Source organism: Phycodurus eques, chromosome 5 (genome assembly GCF_024500275.1).
Source record: "Phycodurus eques isolate BA_2022a chromosome 5, UOR_Pequ_1.1, whole genome shotgun sequence".
In the NCBI taxonomy this organism is placed as follows: Eukaryota; Metazoa; Chordata; class Actinopteri; order Syngnathiformes; family Syngnathidae; genus Phycodurus; species Phycodurus eques.
The window spans coordinates 15,134,460-15,150,720 of NC_084529.1; the positions used below are offsets into that span (position 1 = coordinate 15,134,460).

Consider the following 16,261-nt stretch of genomic DNA (forward strand, 5'->3'; position numbering starts at 1 on the left):
ACAAATCAGATGTCATTGACAATTGTGGCAAGCAAATATTTAAGTATAAAACTATTGTTCAATTCATGTTAAGAAGCGATTTGGTAAGGGGAATACGTTGTCATAAACATTAAAAGTGAATTAAAAACTACAATTTCAGCATGTATTTTCTGTAGCGATAAACAGAACAAATCCACTTCACACACACAAAACAAACAAACATGAAGTGGGCCAAATATGTGGTGGGCCAGATCTGGCCCCGGACCTTGAGTTTGACACCCGTGTAATATTAAACAGTGGGGGGGCAGTAAGTACGGCGGTAACTGAGCGTGCATTCTTGTGCCACACGTGAAGAGGCACCGTTCGTAACCTCGCAGCGTCGTAAACCAAGCACCACCTGCAAAATATAGGAAGTCTAAATCCATTCCAGCGTCACGTGATGATAATAATGATTAGTGGTGATGATGATGGCGCAGCCCCGACGAATAAAGCGGCGGCACACAAGCTGAATCTTTGCAGTACACACTTGCTACTCTACGGATTCCTGCCGCACACCCACCGAAGATCAAGATGGACATTGGGGAGAGGAGGAAGAGGAGGAGGAAGTCACAGAGCTTCAAACTCGTCACGGATGAAGGTGAGCCTGCCAGCCTTGTGTGTGTCTGCGTGACAATCAACAAGATAATATTAACCCAATTCGTGCATTGAAACGCATGTGTCATTATTTCCTTACAAATCATTTTACCAAATGCATATATACAGGGAAGTGCCTCAGCAATCATATATCTATATATATTTTTTTAAACAGCATAATTGGTCGTTTTTTGGTGACACAATAAGATCTACGTCACCTTTTGTGTCTGTCTGCACCATGTAGTTCATGCATCAATCACCCACAGGTGGTGGTTAGTGGGTTGTTCGTGGCGAGGGAGGGAGGAGGGGGTGCTAATTGCATTTTTCTTTTTTACAAAATGAATTCAGAACCATATCTTTGCACATTATTGTACAATTTTTTTAAATTGAATTCCAGAATTTGGACCCTCATATGTGACTCATTCCAGCAGCAAGGACGCTAATGGAGAACAAGATGCGGCTGTTCCAGATGGTATGTGTCATATGGAATTATACTTGAGTCACTTATTTTGTATAATAAATAACAAATATTATAATTATGTTAGGCAGCACGGTGGGCGACTGGTTAGAGCGTCAGCCTCACAGTTCTGAGGACTGGGGTTCAATCCCCGGCCCCGCCTATGTGGAGTTTGTATGTTCTCCCCGTGTCTGTGTGGGTTTTCTCCGGGCACTCCGGTTTCCTCCCACATCCCAAAAACATGCATTAATTGGAGACTCTAAATTGCCCATAGGTGTGACTGTGAGTGCGAATGCTTGTTTGTTTGTATGTGCCCTGCGATTGGCTGGCAACCAGTTCAGGGTGTACCCCACCTCCTGCCCGCGACCCGAGTGAGAAGCGGATCAGAAAATGGATGGATAATTACGTTTTTAACCTCGCCCTGGAGAAATAGTCTTTTTAATGTAAATCATTATTTCATAAAATAACATTAACAATGTTTCAAAATTCAACAATACCCTTGTTAAAAAATCATTTCTAAATATACTATTTTTATTTATTTCATTGACTATATAAATGTGTAGTACTTATTTTCTTGTTAATTCATTCAACGGTAAACAGCCTTGTTAATACAGTTCTCTTAAAAAAAAAATACCCTTTCTAAAAACAATGTAACCTTTTGATATATTATTTTTAATTTTTTGAAATGGTTACTATACAATATACAACCCAAATTCCAATGAAGTTGGGATGTTGTGTTAAACATAAATAAAAACAGAATACAATGATTTGCAAATCATGTTCAACCTATATTTAATTTAATACACTACAAAGACAAGATATTTAATGTTCAAACTGATAAACTTGATTGTTTTGAGCAAGTAATCATTAAATTAGAATTTTATTGATGTAACATGTTCCAAAAAAGCTGGGAGAGGGTCATGTTTACCACTGTGTTACATCAAATCAGCATTTCCTTTCTCAAAAGTCCGGGGTCTCCGTTGTTGTATTTTACGCTTCATAATCCGGCACACATTTTCAATGAGAGACAGGTGTGGACTGCACGCAGGCCAGTCTAGTACCCGCACTCTTTTCCTATGAACCCACGCTGTTGTAACACGTGCAGAATGTGGTGAAAAAGACATGGCTTGGATGGCAGCATATGTTTCTCCTTTCAGCATTAATGGTGCCTTCACAGATGTGTAAGTTACCCATACCATTGGCACTGACACACCCCCATACCATCACAGATGCTGGCTTTTGAACTTTGCGTCCATAACAGTCCGGATGGTTCTTTTCCTCTTTGGTCCGGAGGATACGACGTCCAGAATTTCCAAAAACAACTTGAAATGTGGACTCGTCGGACCACAGAACACTTTTCGCATCAGTCCATCTTAGATGAGCTCGGGCCCAGAGAAGCTGGCGGCGTTTCTGGGTGTTGTTGATAAATGGCTTTTGCTTTGCATAGTAGAGTTTCAAGTTGCACTTACGACTGTAGCGCCGAACTGTGTTTACTGACATTGGTTTTCTGAAGTATTCCTGAGCCTATGTAGTGATATCCTTTAAACATTGATGTCGGTTTTTGATGCAGTGCCGCCTGAGGGATCGAAGGTCAAAGGCATTCAATGTTGGTTTTCGGCCTTGCCGCTTACATGCAGTGATTTCTCCAGATTCTCTGAACCTTTTGATGATGATATGGAGCGTTGATGATGAAATCCCTAAATTCCTTCCAATTGTACGTTGAGGAACATTGTCCTTAAACTATTTCCTCATGCACTTGTTCACAAAGAGGTGAACCTCGCCCCATCTTTGCTTGATGGGGCGAGGTTGCTTGTGAATGACTGAGCAATTCAGGGAAGCTCCTTTTATACCCAATCATGGCACCCACCTGTTCCCAAATAGCCTGTTCACCTGTGGGATGTTGCAAACAGGTCTTTTTTTGCCACCTGTCCCAGCTTTTTTGGAACGTGTTGCAGCCATAAAATTCAATGTTAATGATAATTTGCTAAAAACAATCAAGTTTATCAGTTTGAACATTAAATGTCTTGTCTTTGTAGTGTATTCAATTAAATATAGGTTGAACATAATTTGTAAACCATTGTATTCTGTTTTTTTTAAATTTATGTTCAACACAACGTACCAACTTCATTGGAATTGGAAGTTGTAGAACGTGAACACCCCCTGTTAAAATAAAAGGTAAGGTAAAACTATTTCACCTCAGATTTACAGTATAAAAACATAGAAGAATATTGTAGCCTATAATCTGTAAAATTATTTTTGTCCTTTTTCTTTATTTTGTTTGCCAATGTAACTAAAGTTGCTTACTTACATGTGTGTTTAAAGAAGTAAAATAAACTAAAAAAACAGTAAACAAAAAAAATTTTTTTTTTTAAATATATAAGGCTGCACAGTTCCTAGTAACCAATCGGCTACCATGCCACCTTATACCTTTCCATTAAATTATCAAAATTCCCAGTTAATGTCCATAAATTACCAAAGTTCCAAGTAGGAATATTTCCTCAACACAACCTACGTTGTGAGTTGATATTATAACAGAGTTTGTGTCCACTTTCTATATGTACACTGTGTCTCGGCAGTTTGGCTGGGGGATGACAGCATGGAGATCAAGAGGCAGATCACGGGCATGATGTGGCTTCTGGGCGACAGGACGGGCAGGGTGTATCAACGTGCGGAAAAAGAGCGGGACAGCTCATCGACGACGGACAACACGACCCGGCGACAGTCCGCACCTTCCACGCCGCTCCAGAGTGGTCCCACCTGCGGCACGCTCTCCAAAGATCCCAGAACCGTCAACAACACCCAGGATGTGTTCAAAGTGGATGACGCTCCCGGTATGAACGTTTTATGTCCCTGACATCGTCATGGTTGAATTTTTCAAGTTACAAATCACACAGACGCGGTGCCGGAACCAGTCGCGCCAGGGCCCCCCCGCTGCATGTGCAACTGCGAGGGCACTTTGCGGGCCATATTACGGGAGCTGCGTGCCATGCGGCGGCTGATGCAGACTCGGAGAGGTGAGTGAGGGAGTGATACTCTCCTACTGCAAAAGTGAGAGAAAATAAAGGAAAACTCAGTGGCACCCCATAAATTTGCTGCTCCGGGCTTCAGTGATTACCACTGCTGTCACGCCGCAATTGGGGAAACCATCATTATTACACAGAAATGCAAGACAAAAACACACAACTGTGCCACATACCTCTCATCTGGAGCAGTAGCATCTCATTTATTATTATTTATTTACAGTTAAAACCGTCTTTATGACCTGACAGCAGAATACAGTATTATTAAAACGATCTTTTGAAAAAGCATCCCTCTCTGGTCCCATCAAACGCCTCTGATTTAATTTTACTTATTATTTTACAACTGGGCATGGCGGGACAAGAATAGCCAATCAGCGGGTGTATATAGACCGGAGGCGTGACTGAATAGTCTGTCAATCATTTGCTCACACAGGTGGACAAGCAGCCTCACGCAAAAGGAAGGTTAAAGTAGTTTCTTGGCCGGATTATTTAACTCAAACCAAAGTTAAAAAAGAATGAGCTGGACAGCTCTCTACTTCAAATCAAGGGTAAACATATATAACGTTGATGTCCTATACGCGGACAACTGCATATTGCTGGGCTTCGAAAACCACTGGTGTCGACATACGGATAGACTGTGAAGTCACCGTGTCGTCAGGTAAGTTGATCACCTCTCATATTTTAACTGATTGTACATTCCAAAAAATATAACATAAAACCGGCAACATTTTGTGGAACGTTGGCGCCTGCATTGCATTCCCAGTGAGTCAACCGCAGTACAATATTGTACTTTTTTTTTTTTTTTTTTTTAAACTAAAAAATACATTACACAATATTGGAGTGTGTTGAGGGGCTGGTATGGATTTAATGGCATTTGCATTCATTTCAATGCGGAAAGTTTTGAACATGGTCAAAACTTCTGATTGTGTTTAGTTCTAGTTGTGTTTAATTCTAGCGTCACCACAGCAGCCCTGCCAACCTCGCCTGGGGCCCGTCCTCGCTGCTAATCACAGACCCCGGAAGAGGAGATCGGTGTTGAAAGCGGCAAGAAAGGCGGCTCCTTCCCCTGCGGCGACAACGCCACTCACTGGTGAACCCGCAGAAGCTGCAAAAGAGGAAGACTCAGGGAATCCTTTTCTCCTACCCGACGACTCCTCTGAGAGCTCTGTGCGGCAAACTCAGAGTAACGCAGGAAGTGCCAACAGCACAAGGCCAACGAAGGCACTGCAGGCTATTGACATACAGGTAATTTGTGTGATTTTCATATATTGTTGATCAGTGGAGAAAAAAGAGTTTTTGTCACATACTGAATCACAGTTCCGGTTGGATAGGTGGATGTATTTTACAATAAAACTTAACTATACTTAATTTATAATTTTATCTGTACCTGAGGCTAGAAAGCGAAGTGCGGAGTGTCTCTGTAGCTGAAATGCACGATTGCGGTCAGTCATAGATCATTGTCAAGAGCCTCTAAAAATATCCACACGCTCTCCTTTATTCTCGCCCGTTTCCTGTCTTTGTGGCAATCTGCTTCTTCCTTGACAATCGCGTCATGTTTTTGTGGTTCACCATTTAAAAAAAAAAAAAAAAAAAAAAAAAATTACAGTACGTGGAGCCTGAAAAGTCGATACAGGGTCGCAGTTTTTCTGTTACAGTGCGCTGGTAGACGTGCGCTGCTCGATCGCTTGATGTGCAGCGAAGAGTTTTTTCACACCACAACGGTCACCTTTTGTTGCGTTTAAGTACACGCTTTGGTTCACATTGGGTACAGTAAGAAATATGTGAAACAAACTCCTTTTGTTTTGTGTAAACCGGTACAGATTTAATCATCATCATATTAAAAAATAGGTTCTGCATTTAGTCATTGATATTTTTTTGGGCCAGTTTAGAACAGAAATCAAGGTAAAATTGTGGCACGCTACATAAAATTAAGTGGAGGGTTTTAAGTATGATACCTGTGCTTCATCGATTGTCTTTCCAGTCGGAAGTGCGTCTTGCCGAGGATTACGACGTGTTTATCTCCAAGGCTCAGCTAGAGTCCATCCTGGTCAACTATACACGCTCTGGAAGCCTCCTCTTCCGGAAACTGGTGCAATGTTTTTCATGAGTGGCTCTGACACAAGTCATAATGTGAGTGTTTTGTGTTTTAAATATTTTTAACTGTGTTTACCAGGTGTGTGCCTTCTTTGATGATGCTACCCTGGCTAACTCCTTGCCAAATGGGAGAAGGAAGAGAGGAGTTAATGACAACAGGAAAGGCCTGGACCAGAATATCGTTGGTGCCATTAAAGGTAAAGTAAATTGAGGGAAAAATGGTAAAAAGTCAAAGTCAACATGACGTCAACTAGATATAGGTTAGATATACGTTCCATACCGATTGGAAGAAACAATTCTCCATCGACCAATCAACAGACAAAAGCGTGTCGAGATCCACCCCTAAACGGGTATTGGTACAGATGAAGCCATCCTCTCTGCCGGATACTACACGTTTACATTTATGATACTTTATAATATTTAAAATAATTTATATTTGTGTGCAGTTTTTACAGAGAAGTACTGCAGCGAGCACAGAATAGAGAAGCTGCCTGGTCCACGAGACTGGGTTCAGATCCTTCAGGATCAAATCAAACTTGCCAGGCGGAGGCTGAAAAGGGGTACCGTTATACTTTTGCCATATACCTGTATCGTTATGTCTTGTCGGCCAAGTTAGGGGATTTGAAAAGTCACTTACTATGATGTCTAATAGCTGTTTATCCACCTTGGTTCCCCCACAGACGCTGCACAAGAAGCCGTAAACGGACCCTCATCAAGTATGGTTGACTTTAAATGTACAATTTAATATAAAATTGTGTAATGATTTCCAGTTTTTTTTTTTTTTTTTTTTTTTTTTAAGGTGCGACATCAGCATGCCAACAAGAGTGGGAGAGGCACTGATGGACATGACCAGACTGTGACCACTGACTGTTTACATTACTTTTTGTACTTCATTACGAATTCACAGACCAACAAGAGTCAAAGTTGCACTGCTAGATCGTGCCTTTTTTTAATGACCTGTACAAGTGGGCGTGATGTACAGTATAGTATTGCATCCACCTTCATTGTAAATATCATAAAGGGGTGGTGCCAAACTGCACATGCAGGAGGGCAGAGTAGTAATGTCAAAAAGGTAAAATGGTATCAGTGTTGTGGTATCGGTACAGTATTGGCATCCATAGCTATCCAGAAGATGAGCTGCACTGTGTTTGTTAACACACCGGGCTTTTAGCAGTTACACTTCTTCCCCTTACCTAATATGTTCTATAGACTATATCCTAACAATCGCCCTGTCATATTGCACAGTTATGCCAGTCAAGGACAAATTGTGGCAAGCTTTCGCTGGTCCAATAAGACTGATGTGGAGAGCTGGATCTGGCCCCCGAGCCTCAGGTTTGGCACCTGTGATGTAAACGTTAATATAGTTCATGTCTAATATCAGATTTTTCACAGTTTAAAGTGACTCAATTGGTTGAATTTATCCTATTCATGTCAGTATATTGTACTTGCTGACAGCATCACATATCAGTGCTCTTGTCTATAATGAAAACTAATTGTGCATCTTACTGTCCACCTCGAATTATCAATAAAGCTGAATCATTGACACTTTTGGAGTTATATTTTGTAAATTGTATGAGGAATAATGTGGTTAAATTAGCAGATTTAGTCCAGAAAGCATGCTTTTTTACAACATATTAGTAAGAAATTTAATGCAAGTGGTCAGCACATCAGCCTCACAGTCCTGAGGTTTGGTCTTCGAATCTGGGCTCCGGGCTTCCCGTGTTTGCGTTGGTTTTCCTCGGGTGCTCTGGGTTACTCCCACATTCCAAAAATATTCATATTAGGTTCACTGAAGACTCAGAATTCTCATTTGTCTATATGTGCCCTTTGATTGGCTGGTGAGGAAAAGTGCTCTTTTTTATTTATTTTTTAATATAAAAGGACTAGCCATGACATCTGTTTACTAGAAGCTGAGCTGCACTGTGTTTGTTTGCAGACGAGGCACATCGGTAGAGTGCGATATGTTTTGTGCGAAACCCTAATAATCACGTGACATAATTTCCCCTGCGTTTCATTATTATAATTTTATGGGTCTGGCTGACCAGCAGGTCTTTGCATTTTACACTTGTGATCTTAACTTTAATATAGTTCACGTGTCTACTATGAGATTTTTGCCATTTAATGTGACTCAGTTGGTCAAATTTGTCGTCTTTATATCAGCAGATTCAATATTAAACTTTATTTGGGGAATTGCAGCTACTGACAACTTCACACATCGGTGCCGACGGTGTCTATAAAGTTGTACATAATCACCTGCAATTGTCAAAGTTTGACAATTTGGAGTCATTTAAAAAAAATATATAAGTGGTTTACGAAATAACATGGATAAATTAGCATTTTTAGTACAAAATAGTGTTTTGGTTAATAAATAGGATGGACACGGCTTACATTTGGAAGCGTAACGTTGTCGGTTCAATTGGAGGGAAAAACATGAAATTAAAGGTACACTCCATTGTAGAGATTCACTTGCCAGACTCGGCAGCTTGTTAAAGGGGATGTTGAAGCCGCCACAGTGCAGACAAAAGACCCATGGCGATCGCAATTATTTCCTATTTTTATTTTAAGACAAATATTTTCCCAAAGAAAATTAATCACTAAGATATTATTTTTAGTCACAATATATGGCGTTTTATATGTAATTACACACGTATTTCCCCCGAAGAGCCTCTAAAATAAACAAAAGTGTGTCATTTACTATCAGGCTTTATCCGAGGCCGCCTAACTGAAGGCCCGATGCAAGCCGCCGTCGTGCCCGCTCTTGTGTCGGGATCTGGCGCTGACTTGAAGCTGGTAAGGATCAACCGGACGCTTCAATTAAAGGGGAAACATGACGCGAATATAACTCCGCTTCAGCCCTCAAATTGCAAACGTGGGCGTTGTAAGCACCCGTGGCGCACGGCGGCGTTACCGGCGTCGCGCTCGTCGCACGCCGGGCGCCGTTTTAATGCGGGGCGAACTGATGTGGCGCACGTCGCATGGCGTTTGGACAGCAAAGGGTTAATTTTTTCCACCGCCGACATTTTTGTTGGGCGCTCTAATGGCAACTTTTAAACTTTTTTTAAAATTATTATTTCGTGCGCAGCAGGCGTGCTCCTCGCACCTTATACTCGCTTGTACATTCAAAACCACCATTTTCATGGGCATGGCGTTGTACGTTTACGTGTGCTCGTAAAATACAGCCACAGGTTTTAACACACAATGCGCACATCACTTCATGCACTGGTCGTCGGCTAACCAGAGCTAGCACTCAATTACAATCAGTACTGTAACATACGCTAAATTGCTTTCAACACATAACTCATGCAAAATAAGTTATACTTAACTGATTAATAAAGTGAATTATCGCCCAAGAGCTCTTAACCTGGCTGGATGTTTTAGGGTTGAATGAACTTTGGCAGCGTTTTGCTTCTTGAACGCTCCCCGACTCAGATGACATATGGTTTAAAAACTCACCTGGCGAGTGTGTGGTTAATGGCAGAATGTTTTTTTTTTTTTTTTTTTTTTTAGTTTAAAAAAAAATGTATTTATTTGTTATGTGGAGACGTTTTAATACTGCCGTGCTTGTGAGAAAATACCATTGCCACCTCCTGACCTGTAACACTTGGCATAGTGGTGAGAAGTAACGAAGTACAAATACCCCATCACTGTATTTAAGTAGATTATTAGGTATATTTACCATCACTCGACTATTAATTTTTCTGATCACTTTTTACTTAATGGAACCGAAGCTGTACTTTCTGAGTACTTCTGCACTGGACACAATATTAGGGGTGTGTTCAAGGATACCGTACTCCCTTTGCAATCATACAGATTTTTTTCCCTTTCTGTCAATAAGTGACAATAGTATTAGAATTAGAAAACGTTATGTATTTCTGTAGTTCAATACAAAAACTCATAGATTCACTGCAGGGTAACCTATTTTATGATTTATTTTTTATTTATTTTGGGTGATTTTAGCTTACAGCTAATGAAAACTCCCATTTTACCATTTCCAAGAAATTACAATATTACATAAGAAACAGTGAAAAATATTTTACTATGGAAGTTAGGTTGTAATTGGCCTTCTGGAAATAATTTTATTGTGCTTAATGAATGTGTATAATTTTACAAGTTTCGCTGTGGGTATTGTAATGCTGAAATACAATGATTTCTCCGAGACTCATTTATGAAGATACACTTGTCAGCAAATTGTTTTGGGGCAATGTCCAGCTTCACTAAATTGCTAAATACAGTAGTGTCCCCAAAATTGGATTTAGGGAGGAAAATGTATGAGTTTTGAGCTGTCAGATGTTTTATTCTAACAATTAATTAATTTTAAATTTGGATAAAAAACAATACTCTATTTAATTTCCCTCATTGGAAGAATATTTATTTGGGGCTGTTTACATTTGTTCCTATGCACCAAAAACTTGCCATTTAAATTTTGGCATTGACAATAAAAATTGGCATCGTATCATGAGATTTGTCACAGAAAAAGATTGCATTGAAAATGAAATGCACATGGAAAAAAAATACACTTTTAGATTTATTATTATATATTTTTTTTAAATATTGTTTTACAATGTCAGTCTTCAGCTGTCCCCTCCATGTACATCTTTTTCACTTGTCCCCCGCCCCCCAATGTCAGCTTCCTGCTTTTCTCATTCAAGTTTGTTTTGGCCCAGAGTATCTTCAGACATGTCGGTGAGGGAGTCCTTCAATCCCGAAAGCTACGAGCTGGACAAGAACTTCCGGCTCACGCGCTTCGCAGAGCTCAAGGGAACGGGTTGCAAGGTCGGAGCTTTCCTCGACAGTCAACGTTTGAAATAATTGCATCTTCTAGTCCATACGTTATTCCAGCACGGTAGCTCATAAAAATGTTGGTTTGTTTGTCACAGGTGCCCCAAGAGGTTTTACAGAAGCTTTTAGAGAATCTACAAGAGAACCACTATCAAGAAGATGAACAGTTCCTGGGTGCAGTCATGCCTCGATTAGGTCACTCAAACACTCAATACTTTCAAAGGGGGAAAATCAAATGGATACAAGTAGTAATCTGTAGTGATAGTACGACTCGAATAAGCATCTTTTTATTTTCCAGGCATCGGCATGGACACCTGCGTGATCCCGCTACGACATGGAGGCCTTTCACTCGTCCAGACAACAGACTACATCTACCCTATAGTGGACGACCCCTACATGATGGTATGAATCTCATCATGACGAGTACCAAATATTTCATTTCAGAAACACAGCAGAACTAACAGTTGCATACAGAAGCAAAATCATATTATTGAAATGCTCCACGGGAAGTACTCTACTCGGGGGGGGAAAAAATGCTCCGCTGCTAGACACTAGTAGCACGTTACTAGCCTGGAATATAACGTGCCGGCATGTGGAGCAGGAGTCAGCCGTGTGGTGACACTTTAATATACACAAGGTTGACAACTCTTTGTTCGCATAGTGCAAAAAATGTTCTGCAAAATGGATGTTGAGTAAAGAGGTGTGATAACATATTCAGTTTTCCTTTCATTTTTTATTTTATTTTTTTTTACTTCTCAAGTAGCTGTCTCGTGTTTTTTTATATTCACTTTATTTTGTAGTTAACCCTGAAGTAACATGGCATCCATATTCCTACTTGTATGTCCACCAGACTCTATGTTCGTGTCTTTTTAAAAAAAAAAAAAAAAAAAAAAAAAAAAAAAAGTATCTACTGTATGCACTCCTTTTAAATAGTGCCTCCTCGTGTTTGGATGGAGACACCACATAACTTAAATGCCTTGCGTTACTTATGTTTTAAGTGAAATGTGCGACAAAGACAAGCAGTTGGATGGAAGAATGTCAGTAATGACAAGTTGTTGCTCTAAAACATGTTATATTAAAGTGAAACTTGTGCCATGCGCAAGAAACACACTTTGTGCCTTGGAACAATATTGGATTCAAATCTAATACATTTGCAACACAATTGCAAGACATAATGGCATTATCCAGTATCTGTACTCACCATTGGTGAGTGCTCAAATGTCTCTGTCTGAAAAAAAGTGATCAGTGAATACAGCAGAAAAACTGAAATCGGTTTTACCAAACTCAGTCTTTCTCTGGGGAACTTTGAACAGTAAACATTCACCTGAACGTGTCGAGTGGTTATTTTGAGACCTTTTTTTCAAAGCGCTGATGTAGTTTCAAGACTTTATAAATGAAGACGAGCTAGTGCGTTCTCATCGTACAGATAAAGGTTGCCATTCCACTTTCTGATATAATGTGCAGTAATGTGTGGATTGTGGAGTAAGTAGTGAATCTAAGTGCAGAACAATGAAAAACAGAGTGCCATAATTTTAGTGTGGTGACGAATGCATGTCTGTACATAATGTCACCATAATCCAGAACTGATAAAGATGGCTTCTATCAGCCTGTTTCCTGCACTGTATGGGGGAAGTTTATTTTGTTCCGGTATAAATATCCAATTATCTGGTTTAGTTCACTTGAAATTGTAGCTATATGAGTTTTAAATGTATTTATTTGGCACAGATCTATTCTGTGACTTTTTCCAAATATGATGGCCTGAAGAACATAATTTTTACATGCCCTTGTTTTCAGGGTCGCGTCGCATGTGCAAACGTTCTCAGTGACCTGTACGCGATGGGGGTGACGGAATGCGACAATATGTTGATGCTGCTGGGGCGTCAGCAACAAAATGTCGGAGAAGGTGAGCGGCCACGTCCCGAGCAAAAACGTTTGTCGCGGTACACCTTACCTTAATATGGCCTCCGTTTGGTATTACAGGAGAGGGACAAAGTCATGCCACTCATCATGCAGGGCTTCAAAGACGCAGCGGAGGAGGCGGGCACGTCCGTGACGGGAGGACAGACGGTGCTCAACCCTTGGGTGGTCTTGGGCGGTGTTGCTACCACCGTGTGCCAGCCCAATGAATTCATCATGTGAGTTATTTGGCACCAGCTTTGCTAAAACGAGGTACAATGGTAAGGATCAAAGGCCTGCCGCGAAGAGAGAACATCTGAATAATTTGACGAACCGCCCTAAAAGGGGGTTGTAATTGCATATATATATATGCCACAAGATGGGCTGGTATTCCCATTTGGCGTGATTTCCTTACGATGGTATGGAACAGGTATGTAACAATCAGCAGCGTATTAAGGCCATGCATCTAGCATGTACACAATCATGAACCCATGTTACATAAACGACTATTCAGTAGTTAAATTATTCAACACCAACGAGGTTCGTATAAGCTAGCATGCTAGCCTAAAAAAAAATATAATAAAATCACTCTTTATACACACCACGCCACAGAATAATCGTTTAAGATATCTTTCAGAGACTACCGATAACCGAGCTGAAACTGCTCCAGTTCGGTCCGTTTGTCACAATGCTTGTACCCTGCTTAAGGATTTCCCCTTGTAAATATTGAACAGGCCTAACATTTACGATTGTAAGCCCCGACCGTTTTCCTAAGCAGATCGGTGATGAGAAATCGCTCTGTACGCAACACGCGTCACGGATATTTTTTCAACATAATTGGACAATCGGGTCTTTGCTCATGTTGATCGCACGTGTGAGAAAATGTTCAAATCCGGCCCAATTGTTGGTATTTGCAAACTTTGCTGAAGTGTGTTTTGTTGCCTAAGGAACATGTTGTGTGGCGCCCCGCAGGCCAGACAACGCGGTGCCGGGAGACGTGCTGGTGCTAACGAAGCCGCTAGGGACGCAAGTGGCCGTGGCCGTGCACCAGTGGCTGGATATCGTACGTTTGACCAAATGTGCCGACGCACGTCCTTAAGAAGTCGCTAAACTCCGTCACTTGTATTCTTCCATCTCACAGCCAGAGAAGTGGAATAAGATTAAGTTGGTAGTCACGCAGGAAGACGTCGAGCTGGCCTACCACGAAGCAATGATGAACATGGCTCGCCTCAACAGGACAGGTAAGGGATAGATCATCATTTGAGGAACTTCTCCGGAAAGTATCCATCCTTCCATCTACCCATGACTTTTGTTCATGAAATACAACTGAAATGTTGTAAAAACCAACAGTCTCTGTGTATGCTTTTGTTCCCCGCAGCCGCCAGCCTCATGCACACGTTCAACGCACACGCCGCTACCGACATCACGGGCTTCGGCATCCTGGGCCACGCCCAGACGCTGGCCAAGCAACAGCGGAGCGAAGTGTCCTTCGTCATTCACAACCTTCCCGTGCTCGCCAAGATGGCCGCTGTGTCCAAGGCGTGCGGCAACATGTTCGGCCTCATGCACGGCACCTGCCCCGAGACGTCGGGTACGCTAAGTCGCAGCCATGCTAAAATACAAAGATGTCAACAGTCAATAAGCTTTTCAACAAAATCCTATTTCCAGAATTTATATAATTTTTACAAATCTATATTTTTATTTTAGGCTAAAACCTCTGAAGCTGGCTGTATTTTTTCTTTTTTATATATTATATATGTATACAAAAATATAAATTCATATACGTTGAATTAATACAAAAAAATTGAAGGAATTTCTTTTTTAATTCCTTGTTGAAATAAAACAAAATTTATAGCTGATGTCTTTGGCCAAAAGTTAAATACATTTAAAGTATTTCATTTATTTATAAAAATATATCATATATACACAAATGAAGTCTAAACATTGGATATTGTAATCATTGGTGGCTGTGTGATGACATCTTGTGTTAAAAAAAGAGATTGTAGACATTTAAGTTCCTACGGGTGCAATGTCTTGTCCCCCTTCGCCATTCACCCGAGCAAGGAGAAAGTGCTTCAACCTGTTTTGCGGAAGGAAGTAGGTTGCGCATATACCGAATTAAAACGTTCATATAAATAAAACGAAAATTAAAACAAAAGTACAATTCAATTCATGGCATGCTTTTGAGAGAATACTCAAGTTAAACTCTTAAGTACCTTTTTTTTTTTTCATCCACGTCCAGGGGGGCTGCTCATCTGCTTGCCCCGCGAGCAGGCGGCTCGCTTCTGCGCCGAGATCAAGTCGCCCAAGTACGGTGAGGGCCACCAGGCGTGGATCATCGGCATCGTGGAGAAGGGCAACCGCACGGCGCGAATCATCGACAAGCCGCGAATCATTGAGGTGGCACCGCAGGCCGCCGCGCAGAGCGTCAACCCCACACCCGGTGCCACGTCTTAATCCCGCCCACCACCATCATCCCGCATCAGACAGTGATTTCGTTTTCAAACACAAGCAACTCCAGAACCATGTTAAAGTGTCCACTAGTTTAAGCAATGGGCTGGCGTGTACGTGACAAACAGCTCCACCCAGTGGCCCTGGGTGGTATTACGTCAACCCAATGGACTCCACCTATGAAAAAAAACAATTGCTCATTTGTTTGCCTTTTGTATTTTTTCCGTACTCAGAAGATGACAGAAGACAACAGTCTGACACTGCTCGTCATTCTTGTGAGAACTTTGCTGTCATCCAGCAAGCAGGCCCATGTCTCGTTGTTTTGTTTGTCCACTTTTGTACAGTTATAAACTTCTTTGCTGTAACCGATGCCTTGAAAGAAAGTGTTAGCAGTGTGGTTTTTTTTGTTTTGTTTTTTCATTTGACTTTTTGTATTCACCCCATCGGAATGAATAAATACTCAAATACTATGAGCTGCTTTATTTCGGCACCCAGACTTCCCTCCACGCATCATGATTGCATCAGTATATTAATATGCACTCCAGGTGTTGGCCTTAAGTTAGGGCAGAACATTTCCACTTCCATATGAAAAGCAGCAACTTGTTTTTTAAGCCACCTGTTATATACTGAGCTGTACAAATTGATTTATTTTTTGAAGTCAAAAAAAATAAATAATGTTTACCTGTTTCCCCCCCCTTTCTGATATATTACAAATATTTATATTCTTGACTTTGATGATTAAACATGCAGCAAAGGAATTATACAATACACATTAGCTTGCTTTTATATTGTGAGTCAAATTGACCTGTACAAATCTAAATGTATTTTTTTTTTTACAATTTTAGGATAAAATTTATACTGACCTTATTTGTGTCTTTTTGGGTTTTTTAATTTTCATATTGTTGGAAACTCATTTTTCACAGCGTCGCCCCAAGCTCGAAGTTTAAAACAC

The 16,261-nt window shown here is 40.8% G+C and overlaps 2 protein-coding genes across 2 annotated transcripts; both read left to right on the plus strand.

Annotated features, from left to right (window-relative positions):
* Positions 1 to 539: 539 nt before the first annotated feature.
* Positions 540 to 7,721, plus strand: bend7 (BEN domain containing 7). Its single transcript, XM_061676467.1, has 11 exons — positions 540 to 616; positions 1,010 to 1,084; positions 3,646 to 3,900; positions 3,949 to 4,083; positions 4,658 to 4,747; positions 5,045 to 5,334; positions 6,071 to 6,178; positions 6,263 to 6,380; positions 6,630 to 6,743; positions 6,864 to 6,899; positions 6,983 to 7,721. The coding sequence occupies exons 1-11, from the start codon at positions 550 to 552 to the stop codon at positions 7,021 to 7,023; spliced, it is 1,329 nt and encodes a 442-aa protein (XP_061532451.1). The 5' UTR covers positions 540 to 549; the 3' UTR covers positions 7,024 to 7,721.
* A 1,224-nt stretch (positions 7,722 to 8,945) lies between these two features.
* On the plus strand, positions 8,946 to 15,923 carry sephs1 (selenophosphate synthetase 1). The gene is given in 11 exon segments (XM_061677665.1): positions 8,946 to 8,973; positions 10,848 to 10,956; positions 11,061 to 11,157; positions 11,261 to 11,364; positions 12,757 to 12,837; positions 12,839 to 12,865; positions 12,943 to 13,097; positions 13,831 to 13,921; positions 14,000 to 14,099; positions 14,237 to 14,449; positions 15,101 to 15,923. Coding segments are annotated over 10 exon segments (1,179 nt in total). The 5' UTR covers positions 8,946 to 8,973; positions 10,848 to 10,860; the 3' UTR covers positions 15,316 to 15,923.
* Positions 15,924 to 16,261: the final 338 nt, after the last annotated feature.